Source organism: Ptychodera flava, chromosome 21, assembly GCF_041260155.1.
Source record: "Ptychodera flava strain L36383 chromosome 21, AS_Pfla_20210202, whole genome shotgun sequence".
NCBI classification, from domain to species: domain Eukaryota; kingdom Metazoa; phylum Hemichordata; class Enteropneusta; family Ptychoderidae; genus Ptychodera; species Ptychodera flava.
This window is the reverse complement of record NC_091948.1, coordinates 5,105,292-5,123,749: the sequence shown is the minus strand read 5'-3', so window position 1 is coordinate 5,123,749 and position 18,458 is coordinate 5,105,292. Positions and strand designations below refer to the sequence as shown.

Sequence of the window (18,458 nt, the reverse complement as noted above, 5' to 3'; positions counted from 1 at the left end):
GGCAAAGTACATAAGATTACAGAAGCCACAGTGGAGTTTTATGTTATACAGGAATTTTATACAAGAAATGTCTGAAAATTTGAAAAGATGCATGAAATAAACTAGTTTCATAAAACAGAACTTTTTTCCACGAAAACAAGTATATTTGCATGAAACATATTTGGAAGATCACTAATTCTAATTCTTGCTGTGGTAAGAAGTTCACTTTTTACCCACAATGCATTTCAAGATCATGCAGTTTGCCAAACCCCCCACCAAGCACAAGACGAAATCTATTTAAGGGAGCAAGAATTCTGTCAAATATTCCATATTAAAAATCAGTTTTTTGTGAAAAAAATTGTAGCACAGCATTTCAGTTGCCACAGTATTTGATTTGCAGGTGCTGTGAATGATTTTTCATTCTTGTCTTCAGTGAAAATTAACATTAGAGCTATTACAGGCTGCCTGTACAAATCAGTACACCATATTAAAATCATCGGGTTTGACTCAGACCTGGCTGTATCATACAGTAATGTGTAAATTGTCATCTGAGAAACAGACAGTCTATGTTTCGGCATACCAGACGTATATGATTCACTGTACACAATGTGCTATAACACTTCCTCTCTCATATGGAACCAAGCCCCTTTGACCATCTTGTTTTGTAGACAGTTCATGATATTGTTCATTCATGACCATTTGCAATATTTTCATATTTCATAAAATTGTCTCGGACAAAGTTACTCAAAAAGTGGTTTATTTATTGATGTCCATTACCAAGAACAGATTATTCTTGTGACTGGATATGCAAAAAAACAACAGAGAAAAAAACATATATGTAAATGACACTTTATTTTGACAAATTTTATTCTTATGTTCATCATTTGTAGGCTTTGGTGAGATGAATTTTCAGTTCCAAGTCCAGAAATGGAAAAGGGTAAGTATCTGTGTGTAAATGACAATCAGTACCTCAAACTGAACAGGGACGTAGAAAATAGCTGGAAGCCGACAAAAACAACCAGCTTTCAGCTAAAACTTGACGGCTGTGAAAATTTAGTTTTAGTAAGAAATCAGGACATTTTGCACAACCTTTATGTACACATATACTACTTGTAACCGCCTGTACAGCCAATCAGGTAACACTACTCAGATATTGTTGTGCCCTTGACCAAGGCACTTACTCCTCATTGCTCCATTGGTGGTGGGTGATGGGTACCTCATCCAGTAAATGGGTGATCGCCTCTTGAATGATGGATTAAATAAATAAGAAGCAGCCAATCATATGGAAGTGTAGATTTCAGTTTCGTATTTCTTGTGGTATGACACCACACTTTGAATATTTATCATTATTTGGGTACACACAGATCACATGGTATCTGTGAATTCTAAAGCAATAACCAAATTTCTCTTGTGATGTATAGGTGAATTTTCATAATGGTATATTAGCAAACCAAGAGAAATAATTTGATGAATTCATCACTTTACAGTGAACAGTATATATTAATATTGCTTTATGATGCCATATAATGAGCGGTTTAGACTGAATAATAAACAAGTAAAGAAATAAATATGAATCAGGCCAAGACAAAAATACAACAAAAAACAAACAAACAAGCATTCTGATTGATTGGCAAAATATATAACAAATATGTGTGGCAGAGAAATTGTGAGACTTTTGATCAACAATTGATAATTTCATAGCAAAACAATTATACATCGATTAGTGGTCTTACAAATTGAATGTTCTGGTGACAACAGAATCGGTATAGGAAAGAAGCAGGAGTTATGCATATGGTGATGCTATAGAAGATGACTCCATCTCTATGACATTCAATGTGCATGGCATTTGTACATTGTAATAATAATAAAATTTTATTATTTGAAATGTGATTACACTGTCATAAAATTATGCTTGGTATGATAATAGTCAAGCTTACTAGTAGTTTCTAACAAATGATGATTATCACAACATACATGATGATATCGTCGGTGAAAAGTTGTCTCATCCATTGAACTAGAATGAAGAGGGGTACCATAACACCGGACAAGCGTACCATTGACTGTACACATTTATGTAATCATTGCGATGAACTGCAATAATTAATGTAATGGCTATTGTTCCGTGACATTGAATTCGCAACAAGAACAGACGTCGCGTCATATTGTGCGGCGTTGCCTTTCAAATGTGTCATTGTGCCACAAAACTAATCTCTAATTGCTGCAACAAAAGGCAGTAGCTTTAATTAGGGGAATTGTTTGCGCTTGCATGAATGTTAAAATTGGCTCAATTACCTTGTGACATTGCAACCTGTGAATAGCCCTAGATTAATCATTTTCCGTGGAGTCAAATTTTTTCTCCAGGCTATACTAGTAATTACTCTGTTATAATTATATGTCTGGTAAAATTTCATGAAATTATTAACAAATTTTGGCTGCATTTGAATGAAATGTTGACATAATTTACCTTTTTGATTCAAATAATTATCTTGAATTCTGTAGAAAATAAACATCTTCCATCCATACTAGTAATTTTTATTTTCTTTACATACCTTGCTATTCACGTTTCAAAACCTACAATATCTTGGTCTCTTTCTTATAAGGTTAGGCACAAAGAATTTCTTTATCTTGGCTGGTTGAGTGTTTCTTTTCTGAATTATTTTGTCATTTTTGTCATCGCCATATGGTAGACTTTCATGACAATACATTATGTTGAGGAATGAACTAGCCATTGGGAGAGCAGATGTACAGAAATATGCATGTTGTCCAGAAGTTTCTGTACTTGGCCATACTGAAGTTGTGTCTGAAGGTTTGCTTTAATCTCTCAGTGGATCAGAACACTGTTAGTGTGCCTTCTCATGATGTCAAGCACACTTACTTACTATTTAAAATTGAAAATGCAGTGTGAGAACAATTTTTTATCTTAAAAAAGATCATAATTTTGTGCTTAATGGTTAAATAGCAAAACTGATATAGGTTTGCTTGCTATTTTTGTCATTGTTGATCATCAAACAGAATTTTGTAGCAAAAAAATATAGGTTTGCTTGCTATTTTTGTCATTGTTGATCATCAAACAGAATTTTGTAGCAAAAAAAAGGAACATGTCTGAAGTTTGGTATTAAGTTTTGAAGTACATTATAAATGCCTTGCACGATGTGACAAGTATAACAGTGCTTACTGGCAGGTAAGAGTCATCTGTAGTTGCATTTATTAAATGTGAATATGTTTTGAGTACAGCAAAACTTTATTCAAAGATAATATTAGTAGTATGCAGGAACAGCCAAAATTTGTGCACATACTTGTCTTTGAAATTACCCATCATTTGAAAAAAATATCCTCAAAAACAATTATATTTCTTGATGAGCTGCCATAATCAAACTACAAGAAACAGGAAATATTCATAAAGATTGCCCCAAATAATCTTTTGTTTTCAAAATTCAGGAGAGATCTTTGCATGTTACATGCAAAGAGCTCTATCTCAAACATAGCTTCAGCCATGCCACTAGTCCAACTATGAGTATCGATCTGCAGCAGAGTTCTAGATTTCTGCTATTTATATTAAAATATACAGTTTTTTGTTTGTTTTTCTGCCATCAATTTGAAATCAAGGACAGTTTTGTGCACAAATGTACTGTATAACATTGTTGTCATTGGTTTTTCTAAGGTTTGGAAACTCATATATTGTTTTGAAACCCCTGCACCATTTCTGTTGTTCCCTACGATGGCATATAAGTACTGTGGGGAACCTGACAGGTAAGGGGAGAACCATTTGATTTCTGGGGGGGGTATGGAGGATTTTGAGAAAAAAAAAATTGTCGCCAGGTGAGATAGAAGAAAAAAAAAATTGATCCTGCCATGGCCTGAGAAAAAAAAAATTGTCATGACAGGCAGACGTGAAAAAAAAAATTGTCACAATGCACCAGAAATTAGCAAAATTTGGAAACCCTATTCTCATGTATTCTTTGCCGGCGCGCCGCCATAGGCGGCGCAAATGTTTTTACCACAAGCAATTCTTATGTTTTTTTCCCAGCACTTATGATATAAGCATGCACTACATAGGTCTACTTACACCTCAGTGCACTCAATGTTTTCCTTCCCTTTCCTGTCCCAAGAAATCATATTTCAGGATTTCTGTTGCAATATCTCAATGGCATAGGCACTATCTAAGGGGGACTTTTTGACTTCTGTAAATTGTGAAAATTTTAAAACACAAGACAGGAGTCAATATACTAGAGTTAAAATCTTTATATTCTCTCAATATATTCTCTCAATATAAATATATTAGGAAGATGTACAAGTTGACAATGAAAAATTGAGGAACAACAAATGTAATGAAATACAAGGGAGAGGGTCACTAAAAAAATTGAAAACTTCAGGGGGCATTACTCAAAATGTGGAGAGGAAGAAGGTGGACGGGTTACTCAATTTATTTTGCCGAAATAAATTGAAACACATCTCAGATTGCACCATTGCACACATCCATTTCTCAAAATTTTCAATGCGAGAGCTCTCCCCCCTGGGGTCTCCTAACAGTTTTACTGGTAAAAGACATATTTAAAATACCTATCGAATTGCACTACACTGCACCTTGGCACACATCAATTTCTCAAAATTTTCACAGGATCTAGGACAAAACTGAACTGTTGTGAATTCATCCTTTATTATCACAGAGACATGTTTTCATTTACCTCAGTTCAATGACCATTTTGACAGTTCAACATACCATATTCATGCTTTTCATTAGAAGCTGGCAGCTGGAGAAATGACACAAGAAGGTCACAAATTTTCCGTTCCTGTATATTTATTTATCTTCAGTCTCTGGCAAACAGAACTGTTTTTCACAAATTGTATTGTCATTGTTTGGTTGTTGAATATTGTGACACAAACACTGATCATGCATAAAATGTAAAAAATATTGCTGTGTTAATGTCATTTTCAAACAGTTTTACCAAATGCAAAATACCTGAAACTCCTCTCAGATTGCACCATTAAACACATCAATTTCCCAAATTTCCAATACGAGAGGGGGAAACCCCCTCTCGTGCTCTCCCCCTTCGGGTGTTCTAACAGTTTCACTTAGTAAAAAAAAATTAAAAACACCTCTCAGATCGCACCAGACTGCACCATTGCACACATCAATATCTTAAACTTTCCATGCAAGATAGGGGAAAAAGCCCCTGTGACACTTTCCCCCTAAGCCTCTCACGTGTTCTCCCCCTGTACTTTCAAATTCTGCCCGGTCAGATATCCTAGTGAAAACCTTGTCATAATACCCATCCAAATTAAACAATATACTATATGGTTAGATATTGCGTGAGCTTTTATATCTTTATTTTATTGTGACTTGCAATTTCATTTTGATGGGTTCACCTTTTTTGAACCATCATGAGATAACTGATGATAGTCTAGCAGAGTACATCAGGATTTCAAAGGTCTTTTACTGTTAAATTGCTGTATTTTGTAAATTTTACAAATACATGTATTTGTATTTAACTTTTCTAAGTGGGGGGGATCAGTCAAAATTTCAGAGTTTCAGAGTTTCAGAGGGGAGTTACTCAAATTCATCATGGTTGACGGGGGTGGGTGGGGGGGGTGGGGGGTGTCACTTGAAATTTCTGAGTTTCAGGCCGTAAATAATGACGGCTCCCTTATATACAACGCATCACAAACTTGATGACAAAGAAAAAAAAATTTGCATTGCTACTCCATTTGAAAAAAAAAATTGATGCAGCTCTGACAGTAGAAAAAAAAATTGCTGTCACTGTGACAGGAAAAAAAAATTTGCTCCCATACCCATTTCCTCCATACCCCCCCCCCCCAAAAAAAAATCAAATGGTTCTCCCCTAAAGTGACTTGAGAACCCCTGTAAATTTTGCCATAGTGTTGGCCTTAAGATAGGTTGCACCTCGAAAGTGAAAGAATTAAACTTTTGCTCAAACTTTCCTTGAGGAATACTTCAACCTTTCTCTTTCAAAATCAAGAATAAAAATGGGGAGGGGGGTGGGGTCACTGTGCATATAACTCAAGATTTACTGATATTTTAAATTCAACATGGCCGCCGTCCCTGTGTTAACTTAATGAAAAAATTAAAATTTTCGAATTTTAAAGCCGATGAAAAGTTTTCTTACTCCAAGAGTTTTAAAACGAACTCTCACAAGTGGTATATCAGAAAAGAATTGTAAAAGTGTGAGAGTCCAAATTTGTGTCCCCGAGGCACTTTCTACCTTAACAAGAACCCTGTTTGTAATCCAATCTACAGAGGTTTTATGATACAGCTATCCAAAGCTTCACTACACCATGTGTTTAATACTGAAACAACACTGGAAATCAAAATATTATGTGCCCTTGGCAATGTTAACTCACATTTATTTTACAAATAGTCATGAAATTCATGTCTTTTTTAGCTCATATTTGGTATGTATATAAATACCCAAAAGAGCTTATATTTTAGAATACCATTCCATGTATACAGTTATACATCATCTTGATGTTGATTTACATAATAGTTAACCCATTGCTTTCTTGTTAAGGAAACCAGGAAGCTTAATTGGTAGTAATTCTCAAATAAACTTTGTTTACATAGACGATATTTTTTCACAAATTTGAGTGTGCTATCCTAGGCTTTCCTTGTAAGGGTTCTCTTGTGTTTCAGGGTTTAAATTTTTAATGTTTGGATTCATTACATTGTTTTGAGTAAGCATAATCAAATGGCAATGGCACATGTGCAGACTGTTGCCATGGTTGCAGACTCAGGAAGTTTATTCTGTCTTCAATGGTTACTTTACATCAGAAGGTCACATATCCCATTGCCCATAGCGTGAAAGTCCACCACGACCTGTTGCTGTAGTACCATCATCATAGGGATGTCTTTGGTGTAAGCAAGAGCAACAGGGTTTGGTCATAAAATTTTAATGTATATTCAGACTTCAAACATGTCATTTTACCATCAGAGTTCTAACAAAGTAGATTTTTAAGGGTTAGCATACAACAGTTACATTGTCACAATAGTTTGGTAGTGATATACATCACTATAAGAGCACACGTGGAGTTTATTTTATTTTATTTGTCCACAGTTCATGTGTTTATTCATAAAATTTATCAGTATACTGTTCTAAAGAAAAGTGTCCTGTGAAAATTTTATGTGTGTCCAATGTTGCTATTAGCGATTAACGAAGTCATAACTTTTGCTCAAACTTTCCTCAAGGAAATCTGAAACCATTGTCCGTCATAACCAAGAATAAAGATGAGGAGGGGTCAACTTGCAAAGTTTTGGATTAGAGAAACAAATCACCAAATACATGGTATTTTAATAATGAAACTTGAAATTCTAATGGCTACAATACAGGAAAGGTCGTTTACTCCATCACAAAACACAAAATTGAAAATGTGATAAAAACTTCGTTCACTCCACAGGCTTCAAAGTATGTCCACATAAGCAGCAAATCAAAAGTGTTGTCAAAATTTGAGAATCAATAAGTCTGTCCCTGAGGTGCAGGATTAAATCTGATCACAGTACAGTTCCTGGCCTTAACCACAACTTGGGGACTGTGACTTCATTTATCTTTTGCTTGGCTAGGCGAGAGAATTTCAATGTTTACAGATCAGTGTAATTAGATTATGGGATGGAAAAACATGCCTCTAACCTGTTCACCGCGATTCCCTGAATGAAAAACAGGTCCACAATCACCATCAATAACAATGGCATTTGGCCAAACCATAATGGTGCAAGGTTTAAAGCCTGCATGGTTTGTTTCCAGAGTTGCAGCCCAGACTAGCCCTGCGTACAGGTCTGTGTGTTCCCTGCGTTATACAGCCTCCACCACAGCCCTGCAACGGTCCATGGAGATAACTGGGGACTCAAAATGAGATTCAAGATGGCGATCTCCATGGGTAAAGAGTACGATATGTTTCAGAAAACGAGTGGTTTTGGATGTTTTTTTAATCGCATCTTTTCTGGGGTTGGTTAGGAAGTACGGGTAGGCAGGGAAAGGATTTTGCCCCAATAGAGCAGAATTTCGGCCAAAAAGACCATGTTTTCGTTGTGGTCCGGATCCGGACCACAGAGTCCCCACTTATCTCCATAGACCATTGGAGGGCTGTGGTGGAGGCCATATAACGCCGGGAACACACAGACCTGTACGCAGGGCTACAGCCCAGACCAGAGAGCCACTGTCACCACAGCTGCAGGAATTGATCCAATCACAGACAGTGGAGTAACTCTGTCAGTCATACAGAGTGGCACAGCACTGTCTATGATCCTGTGTGCAGGATAATGAAACTTGCACACAGCTATGATGGACTATGATAACAATAGTTTTACTAATAATTCATGCTGTATTTGCTTTTTGTGATGTATGGCATCATGACATAGCTAGAAGTTGACAAGAGAGACACTGTTGCGCAATGACCTTTAGGGACAGATTTTTGTCTTGTTTACTAGTCTACTATACATCTTGAGAAAACCGATTTCAAGCTGTGTAGAGATGAAGTGAGATGTTAAGAGTTAAGAATGACCACTTTTATTTTCAAATATCGTACAGTTTAGGTACTAAATTTGTTTTTTTAATTTAGCAATTTGTATGGTAATCTGTATTTGCATTCTTCATTTTGAGAGAGTGAAGGAAACTTTCTCTGAGTAAAGTATTAACAGAACAGTAAAATGCTAAATTGTTTTTGAGGTGTATGTTTCCTAAAAAAACGTAGATCCCATAAAACAAGATTTTTAGGATCCATGCTGAAAGTTTATGGTTCCAGTATCAGCAAAGTAAAACAGCAAAGATGGATCTGATAATTAAGCTACAAACTCTGACACTTTAAAGGGACATAAGCTGTAACTTGTGGCAAGTTTTTCAGTATTCTGCTTCTGTATATCAACTGCCGTGTCTGACCGTAATCCATTTGTCATGCTGAAATTTTGAGTATTCTTTTTGTCAACACAGCTTGTATGTGTGTAGCGATCATTGTTTATTGTGTACAAATGAATTCTAGTCCGGACTTGAATACAATTTTCAACAATAACAATGTAGATTGTACTCATATAGGTTGTGTTGATATGCTAAATACTTGGCATTAAATTACAGTTTATGGATTCAATGCAGAATGTGTAGGGAAACCACAAAACAAAAGTTCTGAAAAAATAGCCAAACAATACAGCTTATGGAGCTTTAATAAATAAGTGTATAAACAGTCATGAACATTCTCCATTTTGTGTGTAATGTCAGTTTATTTGCCAACCAAGTGATGTCATGATGCAGTAACAGTCACAGCCATAGACTCATCCATCAGTCGTAAAATATCCTGTTTGCAACGTCTGTCAACAGACACAGAAGGTGTAACAGTGTTGCACTGTACTTTAACATGGTATGCTGGCACGGAGTCTGACTTTCTCTGTTCTGTTTGTTTAACATATGAAAAGCCTGGTCTTCGCTGCCGAGCATCTTCTTTGTGCTCCAGCGCATAAAACATTCAAAGAGCAGGAAACATGACATACCAGCATTTAGGAAGTTGCCCTGCAAAACAACCGGTATATTTTGCAGCTGCTTTTTTCCTAGTATGGAAATACTGGCCCAACCTGCTCTTTCCCTTCCAGGGATGAAGTAAACCATGCTAACACACAGTAAGTGAGGCTACCCACAATTCTCCATGATCTGTACACACAGAGATCACTCACTGAACTGAAACAAATTTCTTCTGTACACAGAACAACTCAGTCCATATTTCAAAATTCTGGCAACATAGTTCTGATCATCATAATTTTCTGATTTCTCACTGTGAATAATGAGAAGATCAACCCCTTTTCCGGGGAGGAGATAGCAATATCAATTTTGTAATTTTGTAGACATAGATTTTGACAGCCATACACAATATTTTCAAGGAAACTACGGGAATAAGTTGCATCTGTGTTGGCAAAAGAAAGGGTATTGATTTTTTTTAATGTTCGTAACAAAGGAAATTTGCATGTCTGACAGGTGGTATGATGAGACCATCTTAATTGCTGATAACTTTACCTTGTACAAGTGTGCAATTTTTAGCACCTCCATATATTGACTTCTCATTCAATTTACTCTTGAATTATAAACATAATCAATAATTTTGGAACATAGTCTTAACAAATAATCCTGAACTTAAATTGTAAGTTAAAAATTGTTAAGAAACTGATAAAATTCAAAAACGCCTTTAGCAAAAAATGTCTGAGTGAACAAATCAAGGGGAATTGTGGGTAGCCTCACTTACTGTGTAACACACACTTGAATATACTTGTTAAACGGCCAGCAGCTGTAATCTTTTGATGATTGTTTTCACTATTTTTATATCGTTTGTAAATTGCATATTCTATTTCCTCTCCAATTAGCATGTTGAAATACTTACCTATGTAAAACCACATCTGTTACTTTAAATTGCACTGTAATTGTTTACATTTGAATTCTAGTCCGGACCAGAATTGACTAGTCGAAAAGTACAAAGCAGTGTACACATGCACAGGCTGAGGTGAGAAGCTTAACCCTTTCACCACCATGGTTTGTCCCACACCCATTGTTATCAATGGTTACTGTGGACCTGTTTACAGGGAATTGGGGGTGAACAGGTTAAAGTTATTAATCTCAACATACTTTGGGGAATAGGACAAGAAATTGTAGTTGACATAAACAGAACAGTGGAAATTCAGTTATGGCTATTGGCCCTTTAGAAAGTTCAAGCATGTGACTTCTTGATAATAGTTTTGGCAATTTTGCCCTGTGAGGCAAATTGTTATTCTTCTCTGAAAGGTGCATGTATATTGAAATAACAGTATAAGCCTTGCCAACACATTTCAATATGTAATGTTATTGTCAACACATGAAGTCTAATAGCGCTGATTGCGATTTCAGGTTTGTTACTAAATATAGCTGCATGCACGCGACATCAGACACTACTCCTTGAAATTCGGACAAATTTTATTGTTGCATGCATGACTGTTGTTGCAGCTTGTAGTCTGAGCCATAAATAAATGTGACTTTTAGTATCCATTGTAACACTAGCAGGTTTTATTTTCGTCGTTCCTGTGGAAAATGTGGACAAAAATTTATGTTTGCATATTAATTAAAGAAAAATGACATCATTTGCGATCCAGTGCTATTTGGACTAAAATTCAGTTTTCAACAGTAAAGATTGGATATTACACATCTCAAGGCTGTGTTGATAAGTTGATCTCTCGGCATCCTGACATGATTTCAAGAGTAGAACGAGAAAAGGTATTTCACAGACAAATCGGACATGGAAAATACTTCCAAAGTGACAGTGTAACCACAGGGTATTGCATGCGATATTCATGTGGGAGTTACGATCAATAATTTAAAGGCATCTTTTACCTTAAGAACTGCAGATGAGTTATTTGGTCAGGGCAATCAGCCTGAGAGTTTTTGATCGGTGGAACAAATGAACGGAGGGGATTATGGAAGGTAATTACTATAATACATATGGACTTTTTCTTTGACACACTAAACAGAGAGGGTGAGGTAAAGTAAAAGGCACACACAAGACACTGGTAGGGCATTTATAATTAAAAAAGTTTAATACATTACAGAATATTGATCACAACTCCGAGACGAATATTGCTTGCAATACCCTGTGGTGTAACGGGAGCTTTAATTATACCAGTCAAACCTGATAAAGTTTTGGAAATCGTTAAACTTTGATTTCATACTCCAGTACAATGGTATTGATAAGGTAAAATAATTTTATTTCCTTAGTCACGTATTCTATACAAGCAGTTTAGAAACTCTGTCAACTCCTGGCTGTGCTATTAAAACCCCATTAACTGTATCTTTTTACATTTTTTTTTTCAATGAGATGGTTTGAAATCAAATGTACAATTTCTTACCAAAGTGTGACCACTGAACTTTTCTTAAGCATTTGCGATGAGCGCACAGCTTAGAGTTTAACAACTAAATAGTTGTTGGGTTGCAACTCAAATATGGCCACCACATGTGTGTGCATATTCAGTGCCTGCGTTTAATCAACTGAATCCAATACCAAGGATTGAAATATGGACATTTTCAAGGAAAATCTCTTAATAATGGGATATCAAAACATCTCCCTAAGATTGGATGATATTTTTCGGCATAAAATAAAAGGCAAAAAAGACACAGCTAATGGGGCTTCAACACTACTTTTCCTACGAAACGTAAAATGTTACATGGCTAAATGAAAGACCAAAGCATGTCGCAACGATGTGACCCCATTGCAAACATGGGTCATAATTCATTTGTGATTAATGTTGTCTGTGAAAATTAAGAATATAAATGGAAGTAAGTCATTTTACCAACTTCTGCAAAAAAGCAATGGTTATCCTACAAGTAATTTGAATAATCCTACTTCTTTATTACTACATGTATACTTTTCCTGCATTGGGGAACATGGTCAGAACCTGCATCAGTTGTTTCTTATAGATAGCCAAGATTTTCCACCTGTAGCTAGCTCAAACGTCATAGAATTTAATTGAAAACAGCAAATCAGTACATCGAAACCCATGAAATTGATTTTTACAGCAGTGTTTGTGGTAATTGTTCAGAGTTATAGTTATACTGTTCATCGTCCATTCAGTTCGGCAAGTGACTCACAAAGTTCTACTGAAAGTCTTTGCATCTCTAATTACCAGTTTTAGCCCTTTTACAGCTTTTGTTGGGTCACATGGAAGAAGGAAATCAGCTCATCATTCTCATGGACTCATGGCTATTTTGAATTTCTAATAAATGTGTTAATAAAGTTAAGGCAACATTATTCAAGACGCTGAAAATGTTACTTGGCAAAATTGCCCAAAGTTTTGTTACTTCGAAGTCTTACCATCATATATAGGTGCTTACTACATACAACAATTTCACTGTAGCAAAAAAGTCTAGTGCTGAAAGCATCAAAAGCTGTTGGTCCAAGTTTCGTTGAATGAAGTACCGGTATGTGTGAAATACATTGATGCAATACATTGATTTTCTCATCAAAAATTGAAAACATGTCAAAAGTTAGCACTGATGGAGCTTTAGGAATGGCTGAATGAAGAGACCAAATTGAAACTTTTGCTTTCTTTCATAATCATTTGGATGAGATGACCTTTGACAAATAAGCAAGAATCAACAGTAGAAAGATGTACCTTAATTCCATGTAATTTATGTGCTGAAACTTGGTTGTAGTTTTATGAATGGGACATAAAAATCTGCGAAATCACATTGTAGTATTTCTAAGAATTTTCATGGAGCAGATACCCTGTAAAAGATGCATACTCACCACCGTCACTGAACAAAGCAGAGCCACTGTGAAGTCTGACCCATACTTCATCCCCTTCCTCCAAATCTATGATGACACTGTTTGAAGCTGAACCATAATACCGTTGTCCAGAATTGTCCACATAAACACATGGCAATTTCTCATTATTTTTCATCAAACAAATATACATGAAATGAGAATGACTGTGTATTCTCATACCGGATATCATAAAGAAATAAATGCCACTGACAGAGCATGTGAATTTACCAGTGGATGAACTGTAACCATTGCCTACATTTGAATAAACCTTGTTGTAGATAACAGTAGTTTGAATTGACACAGGGCCGAGAGATGATGTTCTTACAACTGAAAATGCCACTCTACTTGGATGTTGTATTTCTCCGGCGTGACCTTTTTCTCCCTTCTGACCTTGCTGTCCTGGTGGTCCTTGCTGCCCTTTAGGTCCAGTTGGTCCACTTTGACCAGTATTTCCCTTCTGTCCAAGGTCACCTTGCAGTCCTTTTGGACCAGACTTGCCCTGGACTCCTTTCTGACCCATCTGACCATTTGCTCCATAGTCACCTTTATCCCCTTTGAACCAGGACTTCCTTTCTCACCATTTTCACCTGGTGGTCCAATGTCACCTTTGAACCCCATTGGTCCAACCTGACCATCATTACCCTTCAAACCAGGAGCACCTACTGGTCCAGGACTGCCAGGAATTCCTAAATACATGAAAAATAATAAATCTGCAAATATTTGACCACCTCAAATTACAACTTTTCTCATTCAAACATGACTATAAATTTAAGTACTCAATTTTCCTTCCTTAAAATTATTTTCAAATATTTTTCTTGAATTCTCCTATGAACCAAAACTGCATAACCATTAGTTTTTGTTGGCATTGTAAACTACGTGGAATGCACCTGTGGGACAGATATTTGGACTTTCAAATGTTTATAATGCCTCATAGGTCTCCTACTCATATTGAGCCCATTTTGAAGCTCATGGAGTATTAAAGTAAATTTTCACCAGTTTATTTTTAGCTAATTGAATAATTATCTCCATAGACCAAAATCAGAACAGTCGCCATTTTGAATTTAAGTGGTGGTAATATTTGGTCATTTGTTGTTCTTATACTTTGGTGACCTATGATTTTTTTTCTTGGTTTTGAACAGGATTGGTTTAAAGTTTCCCTACAGAAAGTTTGAGGAAAAGGTTAACTTTTTCAATTGTACTACTTTAATTCAACACATGTCACTTCTCAAGTGTTATTGACAGGCATTTTCCATAAAGGTAACAGTATACTGTCTTCTTTTATTAACAAGTAGCTTTTTCAAATCCGTCAACTGTGTAAAGCCAAAGTTTGAAAACCTCTCTGTGCACTTATTTGTACATGGCATGGTGTGAAGATATGTATTCCAGGCACTGTGCACTGCAGCCAAATGCTTTGAATAAACTTAGAGTTTGAATTCTACTCTGAGACTTTGAGACTGTTAAATTTAAACTATGCAGTGTGGATACCCATCAATTCATTCTTTTAATGATACTATTTTAGCGGCATATTTATTGTTCTCCTTCCAATCAAGTTCTTTCTACAATTTCGAAACTAATGTGGCAAAATTCGGATTTTTTCCACTTGTTAGTTAATATCATTACATACGTAAGGGACCATAGATAATTAAAACATGAGCATGGCAGACAAAGTTCATTGCATTCTATCTCCCTTTTGGAAGTCTGATGTCCTATTGTTTGACACTGCCACAACTTTTGACCTGACATTGACATTTTTGTCGCACCATTTTATAGAAAGTATAGACCATTGACATTGATCAGTATGCTGATAGAAGTGAAGTCGTCTGACACAATGTAAAGAAAATTGTCAAGTTTAGGGGAGAACCATTTGATTTCTGGGGGGGGGGGTATGGAGGATTTTGAGAAAAAAAAATTTGTCACCAGGTGAGAGAGAAGAAAAAAAAAATTGATCCTGTCATGGCCTGAGAAAAAAAAAATTGTCATAACAGACAGAAGAGAAAAAAAAATTGTCACAATGCACCAGAAATAAGCAAAATTTGGAAACCTTATTCTCATGTATTCTTTGCCGGCGCGCCGCCATAGGCGGCGCAAATGTTTTACCACAAGCAATTCTTATGTTTCTTTTCCAGCACTTGTGATATAAGCATGCACTACATGGGTCTACTTTACACCTCAGTACCATTTTCTGACCCAAGAAATCATATTTCAGGATTTCTGTTGCCATATCTCAATAGCATAGGCACTATCTAAAGGGGACTATTTGACTTCTGTAAATTGTGAAAATTTAAAACACAAGACAGGAGTCAATAAACTAGTGTTAAAACCAATATTATTTTCTCAATATGAATTTGTTAGAAAGATGTACCTTGACAATGAAAATTGAGGAACAACAAATATGATAAAATACAATGTGTGAGCCTTGTTTTTCTGACCACAAACACCGGATCGCAAACATACCATATTCAGGCTTTTCATTAGAAGCTGGCAGCTGGAGAATGACACAAGAAGGTCACAGATTTTCCGTTCCTGTATATTCATTTGTCTTCAGTCTCTGGCAAACAGAACTGTTTTTCACAAATTGTATTGTCTTGTTTGGTTGTTGAATATTGTGACTCAAAACTGATCATGCAAAAATGTAAAAAATATCAGTGTTCAATGTCATTTTCAAACAGTTTTACCGAGTGCAATATAACTGAAACTCCTCTCAGATTGCACCATTAAACACATCAATTTCTCAAAATTTCCAATACGAGAGGGGGAACCCCCCTCTCGTGCTCTCCCCCCTTGGGGTATTCTAACAGTTTCACTTAGTAAACAAATTAAAAAAACTCTCAGATCGCACCAGACTGCACCATTGCACACATCAATATCTTAAAAAAATCCATGTAAGATAGGGGAAAGCCCCTGTGACACTTCCCCCTATGCCTCTCTCATGTTCTCCCCCTGTACTTTCAAATTCTGCCCGTCAGATATCGTAGTGAAAACCCTGTCATAATATCCATCCAAATTAAACATATACTATATGGTTAGATACTGCGTGATCTTTTATATTTTTATTTTATTGTGACATTGAATTTCATTTTGATGTGTTCACCTTTTTTGAACCATCATGAGATAACTGATGATAGTCTAGCAGGGTACATCAAGATTTGAAAGGTCTTTACTGTTGCTGTAATTACATGTATTGGTATTTAACTTTTCTAAGTGGGGAAAGGTCAAAATTTCAGAGTTAGAGAGGGAGGTTACTTAAATTCATCATGGTTGGTGAAGGGGGGAGGGTCACTCGAAATTTCGGAGTTTCAGGCCGTCAATAATGACGGCTCCCTTATATACAACACATTACAAACTTGATGACCAATAAAAAAAAATTGCACTGCTACTCCATTTGGAAAAAAAAAATTGATGCAGGTCTGACAGTAAAAAAAAAAAATTGCTGTCACTCTGACAGGAAAAAAAATTTGCTCCCATACCCTCTTCCTCCATACCCCCCCCCAGAAATCAAATGGTTCTCCCCTTACTAAGATTGAACTACCTAGGATAAATCTGTACCAGAATTCAGAGCCAAGTGCCACCCCAAGGGCCTGCATTGAAAGTACTGATTGGTTCGTTCAGTTGTCTGCATCAACCAGTATCTCTGATTTTCCTGAGAATATTTCAGTCAGATCACAACTACTTGTGAGGTACATACCTGGAATACCAGGGACACCGTGGATAGAGTTTGTACATTGTTGTCTTGGAGATTGGATTGCCTCAGTGTCTGATTGGCTTTCAGGTGGCTGCAGTGTCCCAGTCCAAGGGAGTACACTCTGTTCCTCAGCCAAACATGTTGCAAGTTGATACAAAGTAACAATGATACAAAATTGTAGCAAGATGAATTTCAGGTTTACCATGATCATGGTGGATGTCCTTTCAACTTGAAAAATATAGATACCATTTAAGTTAGACTGAATCATTCTTTGAAATTGGTTCATTGAAAAATGGAAGTGAATAATTCTTGCAAGCAATAGGAGTATCAGCTCAGTAGGAATATGATTTAAATGCATGTTTAAATTTTCAGTTGGGAACAAAGAGTCAAGAAATTTACATAAATACCGTATAATTGGGAATGTAAAATGTGAAGTAATATTTCACCTGCATGACTCATGACTGAGCTGATTTACCAGTTTAAATCTGTGCATCATCACAACTGCACAATACTATAAGAACATATTTACCATAAATTACGGACAATTACTGAGTGTAGGATGTATCAAGTAGAACTACATTTTCCAATGTTGTTGCCATCAAAGAGTTCTTCTTTAGGGTAGAATGTGTCTCAGGGGCAGATATTCTGACGCTCAAACTTTTACATTATATTCATTTGGCCTACCACTTGTTTGGGGCTGATTTTTGAATCTTATAGAGTAACTTAAGTTTTCACTGGCTTAGTTTTGTTAAAATTGGGAATTTTGTTTTCCCCCATAGAGATAACACAAGGATGTGGCAATTTCGAATTTCAAATATTGGTAAATATTGGGTAATTTGTATCTCTAGTACCAAAATTTTCTCTTTGACCCCTGGATTTGTTCTTGATTTTGAAAGAATATAGTTGAAAGTTTGCTTAAGGAAAGTTTGAGCAAGCAGTTAAGTCTTTGACTTCTGAGGTGCAAACTACCCTAAGTGACAATTCATAGAATAAAGCTTCAAAATGACTTCCTCTGTAGACCAGTCCATCAATAGGGCAGCAGACTATTTCCTTTCAGCTCTGTTTCATATAAAGAGAAAGCAAAATGTAAACTTACCAGGGTCAAAGAAATTGCTTGAAGAGAAAAATCAGTTCCAAGATTTCAGCCTGACTCTCAGTTCTTGTCCTGGTTGTTCAATCTGCATCCTTTTTATACAAGTATGCAAATCCCTGAGTGTCGTACAACTTTGCTTCTGGTTCAAATTTTTCTCCATGTTTGGTGATCTGAATGATGTTTACCAGACTATTTTCTGAGAATTCAAGTAAATATAATCCATCATTTTGTCTCATCACATCTGTGCTTTCCATATCGTATAAAATTTCTATCTGCATGCATAAGATGTGGAGTTTATCTTCATTTTCACACAGTATCAGCTTTCTATCTTGATTGTTCCAGTATGGTACATAATCTGCATCACTTTATATGCAACAATGTATGCAAATTCAGACTGTATTAATTATGCATCTAGTTAAGATTTTTGTCCAT

General features: G+C 36.0%; 2 protein-coding genes across 2 annotated transcripts in view; one reads left to right on the top strand and one right to left on the bottom strand.

Moving 5' to 3' along the window:
• The window catches only part of LOC139121182 (small ribosomal subunit protein mS29-like), an 84,090-nt gene that overhangs the window by 4,044 nt on the left and 61,588 nt on the right, over positions 1 to 18,458 (top strand). Inside the window, exon 2 of the mRNA XM_070685869.1 lies at positions 870 to 916. Coding sequence (XP_070541970.1) covers positions 870 to 916 — 47 coding nt within the window. The remainder of the gene's footprint in view (positions 1 to 869; positions 917 to 18,458) is intronic.
• Positions 10,978 to 18,142, bottom strand: LOC139121179 (uncharacterized). Its single transcript, XM_070685861.1, has 3 exons — positions 18,030 to 18,142; positions 16,937 to 17,161; positions 10,978 to 13,937 (listed from the first exon to the last, which is right to left on the bottom strand). Exons 2-3 carry the CDS (start codon positions 17,142 to 17,144, stop codon positions 13,573 to 13,575), a joined length of 573 nt encoding a protein of 190 aa, XP_070541962.1. The 5' UTR covers positions 17,145 to 17,161; positions 18,030 to 18,142; the 3' UTR covers positions 10,978 to 13,572.